This window comes from Salvelinus alpinus, chromosome 10 (assembly GCF_045679555.1).
Source record: "Salvelinus alpinus chromosome 10, SLU_Salpinus.1, whole genome shotgun sequence".
Taxonomy (NCBI): Eukaryota; Metazoa; Chordata; class Actinopteri; order Salmoniformes; family Salmonidae; genus Salvelinus; species Salvelinus alpinus.
The window spans coordinates 71,610,558-71,621,328 of NC_092095.1; the positions used below are offsets into that span (position 1 = coordinate 71,610,558).

Genomic DNA, 10,771 nt, shown 5'->3' on the forward strand with positions numbered 1-10,771 from the left:
TACTCACGTGGCAACAGTCAAATCAGAACAATCTATCTCAGCACTCGCCCTGCCCGGCATTGTGGGTGCTCTGGTCTGACAGCCTGTGACGACCGCCCAGTTAAGACTGATTGAACATCCCATAACACTACTAACATCCCCTCACTCTGAGACAAGGCAAGCTACAGAATGCTAGGTTGCCTCCCAAACAGCCCCCTTTTCCCTAGATAGTGCACTACTTTTAACACAGCCTTAAAGTGGAACTGACAGTGTTTTAACTACTTTGCAGATATGAAACAAACAGACAGTCATATTATCAGTCAAAAATATCAAATTCCCAGTTTATGCTACAAAACCAACTTTATGAGCGGTTTTAATAATAGCTTCTATGTGACTCAACATTCCATGATGTACACTAGGCATTGTTGGCAGAATAGATAGATGCAGTCCAATGCATGATTAATATAATTCACCAATACATGTTTTAATAGTCCAAAACATATTACTATCAGGTTGTAAATCACAGCTGGCCTGGTACATTGTTTGCTGCCTCCATTCGCGACGCACTGTTTCAGTTTAATAGATAGTCAAGAACGCTCTAGATAACATGTAAACATTCTAACCAGCTCTGCTAGGGTGAGTAAAATGGTCAGAGTGAGGTGTTCTCCCATTTGTGTCTGGAAGTAGCTAGCTAGCAAGCTAGCCAGTTAGCTTGGTTGCTTGGGTGCAGGCAAACTGCAGAAGGACGAGTAGGCTGCAATTCCACATCGTTTATCAGTGCAATTATGACGGTCAACTAGCTGAAACAGTTTGAGAGGGTTTATTTAATGTTCCTTGGTTAGATTTTAGCTCATGTTGTTCTGGCTAGCATTAGTTGTTGATCTTGTTGTTGATGATGTACATAACTGAGGGAGAGAGAGCCTAACTTTTCATGGTTGTTTGACTGTAAAGTTCCCAAATGTAAGAGCACTCCTGTGGTATCGACATATTTTCAGAAATCCATTTACAGGGCCTTTGGAAAGTATTCAGACACCTTGACATTTTCCACCTTTTGTTAGGTTACAGCCTTATTCTAAAACTGATGAGGGGGAAAAAACTATTTAATAAATCTACACACAACACATAATGACAACACAATCATTCACTTTGAACTGGACTGTGTGTTTACAGGCAGTAGCACCTGCCATCATTCACTATGAACTGGACTGTGTGTTTACAGGCAGTAGGACCTGTCATCATTCACTATGAACTGGACTGTGTGTTTACAGGCAGTAGGACCTTCCATCATTCACTATGAACTGGACTGTGTGTTTACAGGCAGTAGCACCTGCCATCATTCACTATGAACTGGACTGTGTGTTTACAGGCAGTAGGACCTGCCATCATTCACTATGAACTGGACTGTGTGTTTACAGGCAGTAGGACCTTCCATCATTCACTATGAACTGGACTGTGTGTTTACAGGCAGTAGGACCTGCCATCATTCACTATGAACTGGACTGTGTGTTAACAGGCAGTAGGACCTGTCATCATTCACTATGAACTGGACTGTGTGTTTACAGGCAGTAGGACCTGCCATCATTCACTATGAACTGGACTGTGTGTTTACAGGCAGTTGGACCTGCCATCATTCACTATGAACTGGACTGTGTGTTTACAGGCAGTAGGACCTTCCATCATTCACTATGAACTGGACTGTGTGTTTACAGGCAGTAGGACCTTCCATCATTCACTATGAACTGGACTGTGTGTTTACAGGCAGTAGGACCTTCCATCATTCACTATGAACTGGACTGTGTGTTTACAGGCAGTAGGACCTGTCATCATTCACTATGAACTGGACTGTGTGTTTACAGGCAGTAGGACCTTCCATCATTCACTATGAACTGGACTGTGTGTTTACAGGCAGTAGGACCTGCCATCAGTTGCAACAGCGCCACTTTAGATCATTAGAACGCATTTGCAAAAAGCCACAAAATACACCTACAGTCCCTTCAGAAAGTATTCAGACTCCTTGACATTTTCCACATTTTGTTACGTTACAGCCTTATTCTAAAATTGATTAAATAAAAACAAATCCTCAACAATTTACACAATACCCCATAATGACAAAGCAAAACATGTTTTTAGATTTGTTTTGCAAATTTATTGAAAATAAAAAACAGATACCTGATTTACATCAGCCAATGTCACAAATTGCTATACAAAAACCTAGCCTAAAACAGCAAGCAATGCAGATGTAGAAGCACGGTGGCTAGGAACCTTGGAAGAAACCTAGAGAGGAACCAGGCTATGAAGGGTGGCCAGTCCTCTTCTGGCTGTGCCGGGTGGAGATTATAACAGTACATGGCCAAGATGTTCAAACGTTCATAGATGACCAGCATGGTCGAATAATAATAATCACAGTGGTTGTAGAGGGTGCAACAGGTCAGCACCTCAGCAGTAAATTACATTTGGCTTTTCATAGGCGATCATTCAGAGTTCGAGACAGCAGGTGAGGTAGAGAGAGAGAGAGTCGAAAAAAGCAGGTCCGGGACAAGGTAGCACGTCCGGTGAACAGGTCAGGGTTCCATAGCCGCAGGCAGAACAGTTGAAACTGGAGCAGCAGCACGACCAGGTGGACTGGGGACAGCAAGGAGTCATCAGGCCAGGTAGTCCTGAGGCATGGTCCTAAGGCTCAGGTCCTCCGAGAGAAGAGAGAAAAGAGAGAGAGTTAGAGGGAGCATACTTAAATTCACACAGGACACCAGATAAACAGGAGAAATACTCCAGATATAACAGACTGACCCTAGCCCCCGACACACAAACTAAAGGCCTACTGTAGTATGACCACTGTAGCTCTGATTGGCTATAGCGCACCGACCAGTCTGCGTAGACTCCGGTCTTTTATTAGGTTTTATTTACTGCAGTGTCTATTAATTGTCCAAACGCACAGCCATTTCCCCACTATATATTGCTATAGAATTTTCACACTATATATTGCTATAGAATTTTCACATGCCTTACTCTACGTAATTCCCAAACATTCTAAGAATTTATGAAAACGTCAAAATGACCATATCTAATGGCTCGCTTGTCAGAAAATTATTCATATTCTTCCTGGGGGTGTATATATGAACACATTTTAATAAGATTTCATGTTGTTAAAATACTGTCAGTTTCAACTTGAATCTCCTCTCTGTTTCCTCTCTCAGGACAGGAGGCCGCTGTTGGAGGACAGGTGTGAGTTCTACGCCAGTGGATCAGGGTACGCCTACGACAACTATTATACTGAGGTGAATCAGAGCACCCACACACCCACACCCACACCCACACACATCCTCCACACACACACACACACACACACACACACACACCTCCTCTACAACTCCACCCCCACCACACACACACACACACACACACACACACACACACACACACACACACACACACACACACACACACACACACACACACACACACACACACACACACACACACACACACACACACACACACACACACACACACACCTCCACACACACACACACACACCACGCACTCACATCCTTCCTAAGTTTACTGTGTGTAAAAATCGTTGAATGACTTGCTTATGGCTTTCAGAATTCATTAAAGCTAGATTAAGTCTTTACAGAGTTAGTAAAAGTCGTGGGGCGGATCTTTCCCTTCCCACTCAGTACAGCGTGTTCACAGTGTTACCATGGAGATTGAGCCTGTGTCTGAAATAACACCCTATTCCTTTAATAGTGGAGGGGGGGACATAGATCTATCTTTAGTCTGAGATAATACATAGTTAGGGGTTATGGGGGGGGGGGGGGGGTAGATAATACATAGTTAGGGGTTATGGGGGAGCATAGAGCCTGAGAATACATAGTTAGGGGTTATGGGGGAGCATAGAGCCTGAGAATACATAGTTAGGGGTTATGGGGGAGCATAGAGCCTGAGAATACATAGTTAGGGGTTATGGGGGAGCATAGAGTCTGATAATACATAGTTAGGGGTTATGGGGGAGCATAGAGTCTGAGAATACATAGTTAGGGGTTATGGGGGAGCATAGAGCCTGAGAATACATAGTTAGGGGTTATGGGGGAGCATAGAGCCTGAGAATACATAGTTAGGGGTTATGGGGGAGCATAGAGCCTGAGAATACATAGTTAGGGGTTATGGGGGAGCATAGAGCCTGAGAATACATAGTTAGGGGTTATGGGGGAGCATAGAGTCTGAGAATACATAGTTAGGGGTTATGGGGGAGCATAGAGCCTGAGAATACATAGTTAGGGGTTATGGGGGGGTAGATCTAGCTTTAGAGTCTGAGATAATACATAGTTAGGGGTTATGGGCGTTTACAGGTTACCTGCAGCCTTAAGGGACGGGTTGGCTGGTTGGGGTTTTTCTCGGGCTCTCTGGCGCCATCTACTGACAGTTACATATTCTGTTATTTGCTGCCATAGCAATGTCTCTTTGTCTCTGTTCTGTCTGTCTGTTCTGTCTGTTCTGTCTGTCTGTCTGTCTGTCTGTCTGTCTGTCTGTCTGTCTGTCTGTCTGTCTGTCTGTCTGTCTGTCTGTCTGTCTGCAGGTAAAGTGCAGCTCATTCAACAGTGAGTGTAAAGTGAGAATGAAGAGCAACACCTGCTACTGCTGTGACCTGTACAGCTGTGAGAGGTAAGGAAAAACACCTGTGTGTGTGTGTGTGTGTGTGTGTGTGTGTGTGTGTGTGTGTGTGTGTGTGTGTGTGTGTGTTTGCGTTCAAGCGCGGAGGTGTGTGTGTGACTGTCTGTTGTCTCCTCTCTCCTCCAGTCCAGACTACCATACCCAGTACTATGAGTTCACTCTGTCTCCTCTCTCCTCCAGTCCAGACTACCATACCCAGTACTATGAGTTCACTCTGTCTCCTCTCCTCCAGTCCAGACTACCATACCCAGTACTATGAGTTCACTCTGTCTCCTCTCTCCTCCAGTCCAGACTACCATACCAAGTACTATGAGTTCACTCTGTCTCCTCTCTCCTCCAGTCCAGACTACCATACCCAGTACTATGAGTTCACGGGGGTGAGTAGCTGCTGGGATGTGGTCCATCTCCATCGTCTGCTGTGGGTCTGTGTGGTGCTCAACATAATGGGCCTGTTCCTGGGAATCATCACAGCTGCTATACTGGGGGCTTACAAGGACCTGGTGGGCACACACACACACACACACTATATGCATACACAGTAGAGGTCGACCGATTAATCGAAATGGCCGATTAATCGGGCCGATTTCAAGTTTTCATAACAATCGGAAATCGGTATTTTTGGGCGCCGATTTTTTACATTTTTATTATTTTTTTACACCTTTATTTAATCTTTATTTAACTAGGCAAGTCAGTTAAGAACACATTCTTATTTTCAATGACGGCCTAGGAACGAGGCAGAACGACAGATTTTTAACCTTGTCAGCTCGGGGGATTCAATCTTGCAACCTTACAGTTAACTAGTCCAATGCTCTAACACCTGATTACATTGCATTCCACGAGGAGCCTGCCTGTTAGCGAATGCAGTAAGCCAAGGTAAGTTGCTAGCTAGCATTAAACTTATCTTATAAAAAACAATCAATCAATGACTGTCATTGCTCCAATGTGTACTTAACCATAAACATCAATGCCTTTATTAAAATCAATACACCAGTATATATTTTTAAACCTGCATATTTAGCTAAAAGATATCCAGGTTAGCAGGAAATATTAACCAGGTGAAATTGTGTCATTTCTCTTGCAACAGTTTGGGCCGCCTGGCTCTTTGCGAACTAATTTGCCCAAATTTTACGTAATTATGACAACATTGAAGGTTGTGCAATGTAACAGGAATATTTAGACTCATGGATGCCACCCGTTAGATAAAATACGGAACGGAATAAACGTTTTGTTTTCGAGGTGATAGTTTCCGGATTAGTCAAAGGTATATGGTTTAGAGAGAAATAGTCGACGCGTTATAATTCCTGTAATAACTTGCGGCTGAATTTGAAAGGGGTTCCTTCGTTATTTTACCGTTCATGTCTTCCATAGAGAATGTCTTGATCTACTTCAAATAAGGTCTGTGTTTCGTGCAGGCTTAAACCGCCTCGACGTTTTGATACCCGTGTAAATCTCACTAGGATAGGGTAACGTTTGTCAACATATTTTCATAAATCCACTCTACAATTTTTTTTATCTTCGCTTATATTCAGCCAATATTGATCAGAGTTACCTTGTCCTATGGATATCTACACAGTTATAAAATTGGCACGGTGATGTAAGCCTACACGAAACACAGACCTTATTTTAAGTGAATCTAAAAATATCCTATGGAATAAATGAAGGAACCGCTTTTCAGATTTTGCTTGAAGGTGTCATGGGAATTATGACTCGCACTTTGGTTGTCAATTCTTACCATGGCCATTATTAAAATAGGATTTCCTGCATATAGAAATTAAAGTTTTTGTTTTCAACATTCATCACAGGTAACTTAAACTCTATTTTTATTCAAACAGTTGAGAGTATTTGTCTCCTAAGCAGACTCTTCAGTATCATTGTCACTTCAGAGCTGTGTGCGTGCGTGTGTGTGTATTTATGTATTATATTAAGTTAAAATAAAAGTGTTCATTGTTCATTCAGTATTGTTGCAATTGTCATTATTACAAAAATGTGTGTGTGTGTATGATATATATATTATTATTTTTTTTATTTTTTTTAAATAAATCGTCCGATTAATCGGTATCGGCTTTTTTTGTCCTCCAATAATCGGTATCGGTATCGGCATTGAAAAATCCTAATCGGTCGACCTCTAATACACAGTACCTAGAACACACGTCTGTTTGTTAGGTAGCTATTTCATTTGTTATTGTGTACACTAACTATATGTATTCCTCTCTCTTCCCCCTTCTCTCCCCCTCCCTTCGCTCTCCTTCTTTCCCTTCCCTCTCCTTCCCTCCCCTCCCCTCCTCTCTCTCTCCTTCCCTCCCTCCCCTCTCCCCCCTTCTCTCCCTCCCCTCTTCCCCCTTCTCTCCCTTCCCCCTCTCTCCCTCCCTTCGCTCTCCCTCTTTCTTTCTCCCTCCCTGCCCTCTCCCTTCCCCTCCCTCCCCTCTCCCTTCCCTCTCTCTTTCTCCCTCCTTCCCTCCCTCTCCTCTCCCCTTCCCCTCTCCCTTCCTCCCCTCTCTTTCTCCCTCCCTCCCTCCCCTCTCCCTTCCCCCCTTCCCCCCCTCTCCCTCCCTTCGCTCTCCCTCTTTCCCTCCCCTCTCCCTTTCCCCCTTCCCTCTCTCTTTCTTTCTCCCTCCCCTCTCTCTCTCTCCCTCCCTTCCCCTCCCTCCCCTCTCCCTTCCCCTCTCTCTCCCCCCTCTCCCCTCCCTATTTCTCCCCCTTCCCTCCCCTTTCTCCTCTCTCTCCCCCTTCCCTCCCCTCTTCTCCCTTCTCTCCCCCCCTCCCCTCTCCCTTCCCCATCGCTCTCCCCCCTCTCCCCTCCCTATTTCTCCCCCTTCCCTCCCCTTTCTCCTCTCTCTCCCCCTTCCCTCCCCTCTTCTCCCTTCTCTCCCCTCTTCCTTCCACTTCCTCTCTCTACCTCCTTCCTTCTCCATCTCCCCTTTCCTCCTTCTCTCTCCCTCCCTTCCCCCCTTCCCTTCTTCTGTCTTCCTCCCCCTCCCTTCCCCCCTTTCCTCCTTCTGTCTCCCTCTATCTCAGGCTCCTGCCCCCCAGATGTCCCCCAGTCCCGCCCCACCCCCCCACATCATGTATAACCCCACCCAGCACGTGGTGACCTACGCTGGCTTCTGCCCCAACGGACAGGCCCTGCCCGCCTACCCCAACTACCCCGCGTTGCCCATGCAGGTAAAAAATAACCCAACTACCCCACTCTGCCCCTGCAGGTTAGACCCCAACTACAATAGTATTTCCAAAGCTTCTCGTCATCCAGTGATATGAATGTCTCCTCTCTGTTGTCTCTCTCCTCGCTCTCTTCTCTCTTTGTCTCTCTCTCGACCTCGGTCTCTCTCTCTCTCCTCTGTTGTCTCTCTCTTCTCTCCTCTCTCTCTGTCTTTCTCAGCACCACAGCAGTTACCAGGCCCCCTCCACCCCCCAGCCCGGCCTGGAGATGACCCTGACCCCCTCCTCTCCGTCAGAGGAGAGCCAGAGCCAGCCTTCCTCCCAGGCCCCCAGCCAGCCCACCTTCCAGACTGGCTCCCAGGACCCTGGTCAGGGTTACATGCTAACACCCAACGCCCCTGCCCTCTACCCTGGCCCCGTCTACGGGCCCTCCGGCTTCGAGAAGCCCCCTCCTTATGCATGCTGAATGCCAACCTGACCTTTAGCCTTTGACCTTTAGGCCAGGGTAAGAGAGGCTTATGTCCAGAAACAACCCCTAGCCTCTGTCACCTGGTCAGCACAGACATGAAGGAATCAGCTAAGTGTGACAGCTTCCATATATCCTTTCAATCAATCAGATATGGCTTCCATATAACAAATATATCCTTCCAATCATTGCTTCTTACGGCCAGCTATGTGATTCCTTTAGATCTGCACACAACAACGAGTTAGGGAATAAAAGGGACTAGGATACATGGGGCTAGGATAAGGGACTAGGAGACATGGGGCTAGGGGAAAAGGGACTAGGATAAGGGACTAGGAGACATGGGGCTAGGGGATAAGGGACTAGGAGACATGGGGCTAGGGGAAAAGGGACTAGGATACATGGGGCTAGGGGAAAAGGGACTAGGATAAAGGACTAGGGCTTATTTCTGGACTAGGCCAGAGAATGTAGCACAAGCAGGGTTGGGTAGGTTACTTTTAAAATGTACCTGTCCAAAATGGTAATTATTGGATTACACAAACACAGTAAAGTAATCTGATTACTTTTACTGTTGCAATTAGATTAGAGGCATTTGAAGAAGATAAACTGGCATACTATCAATTGAACAACATTTATTGCAGAATAAATCAACGGGAAGAGGTCCAGAAACAGCCCCTAGCCTCTTACCTGGTTAGCAGTTAGCACAGACCTGAAGGAACCAGATGGTGTGATGGCTTCCATATACCCTTCCAATCAATCAGATATGGCTTCCATTTACCCTTCCAATCAATCAGATATGGCTTCCATTTACCCTTCCAATCAATCAGATATGGCTTCCATATACCCTTCCAATCAATCAGATATGGCTTCCATTTACCCTTCCAATCAATCAGATATGGCTTCCATTTACCCTTCCAATCAATCAGATATGACTTCCATTTACCCTTCCAATCAATCAGATATGGCTTCCATTTACCCTTCCAATCAATCAGATATGGCTTCCATATACCCTTCCAATCAATCAGATATGGCTTCCATATACCCTTCCAATCAATCAGATATGGCTTCCATTTACCCTTCCAATCAATCAGATATGGCTTCCATTTACCCTTCCAATCATTGCTTCTTACCCAGCTATCAGATTCCTCCAGAACTCCACACAACAACGAGGTAAGAACTAGAAGGGACTAGGAGACTAGGGACTAAGAGATTATGTGCTAGAAGACAAGGGGCTAGGAGAAGGCGCTAGGGCGTGTTTTTGGACCAGGCCAGAGAATGTAGCAGAAGACACCCACAGACAGATAAGCCATGACAGAGAGAAGACCTCTGGACTTTAATAATAATCTATTAATGTAGTGCAGGTTAGACCCCAACTACCCCACTCTGCCCTGCAGGTTAGACCCCAACTACCCCACTCTGTCCCTGTAGGTTAGACCCCAACTACCCCACTCTGCCCTGTAGGTTAGACCCCAACTACCCCACTCTGTCCCTGTAGGTTAGACCCCAACTACCCCTCTGCCCTGCAGGTTAGACCCCAACTACCCCACTCTGCCCTGTAGGTTAGACCCCAACTACCCCACTCTGCCCTGTAGGTTAGACCCCAACTACCCCACTCTGCCCTGCAGGTTAGACCCCAACTACCCCACTCTGCCCTGCAGGTTAGACCCCAACTACCCCATTCTGCCCTGTAGGTTAGACCCCAACTACCCCACTCTGCCCTGCAGATTAGACCCCAACTACCCCACTCTGCCTCTGTAGGTTAGACCCCAACTACCCCACTCTGCCCCTGTAGGTTAGACCCAACTACCCCACTGCAGGTTAGACCCCAACTACCCCACTCTGCCCTGCAGGTTAGACCCCAACTACCCCACTCTGCCCCTGTAGGTTAGACCCCAACTACCCCACTCTGCCCCTGTAGGTTAGACCCCAACTACCCCACTCTGCCCCTGCAGGTTAGACCCCAACTACCCCACTCTGCCCTGCAGGTTAGACCCCAACTACCCCACTCTGCCCTGCAGGTTAGACCCAACTACCCCACTCTGCCCTGTAGGTTAGACCCCAACTACCCCACTCTGCCCTGCAGGTTAGACCCCAACTACCCCACTCTGCCCCTGCAGGTTAGACCCCAACTACCCCACTCTGCCCCTGCAGGTTAGACCCCAACTACCCCACTCTGCCCTGCAGGTTAGACCCCAACTACCCCACTCTGCCCCTGTAGGTTAGACCCCAACTACCCCACTCTGCCCCTGTAGGTTAGACCCCAACTACCCCACTCTGCCCCTGTAGGTTAGACCCCAACTACCCCACTCTGCCCCTGTAGGTTAGACCCCAACTACCCCACTCTGCCCTGCAGGTTAGACCCCAACTACCCCACTCTGCCCCTGTAGGTTAGACCCCAACCACCCCACTCTGCCCTGCAGGTTTGAACACGTTTTAAATGCCCTACTGCGTGGCTACGATGTTGACTTTGGTATTTTGGCATGTTATTTATCAATCTGTTAA

At 46.7% G+C, this 10,771-nt stretch overlaps 1 protein-coding gene across 1 annotated transcript in view; it reads left to right on the forward strand.

The window, feature by feature from the left end:
- LOC139532818 (transmembrane protein 255B-like) overlaps positions 1 to 9,907 on the forward strand; it is a 19,537-nt gene extending 9,630 nt beyond the window's left edge. Inside the window, exons 5-9 of the mRNA XM_071330911.1 lie at positions 3,174 to 3,254; positions 4,556 to 4,641; positions 4,991 to 5,150; positions 7,666 to 7,812; positions 8,027 to 9,907. Coding sequence (XP_071187012.1) covers positions 3,174 to 3,254; positions 4,556 to 4,641; positions 4,991 to 5,150; positions 7,666 to 7,812; positions 8,027 to 8,272 — 720 coding nt within the window. The 3' untranslated portion in view covers positions 8,273 to 9,907. The remainder of the gene's footprint in view (positions 1 to 3,173; positions 3,255 to 4,555; positions 4,642 to 4,990; positions 5,151 to 7,665; positions 7,813 to 8,026) is intronic.
- Positions 9,908 to 10,771: the final 864 nt, after the last annotated feature.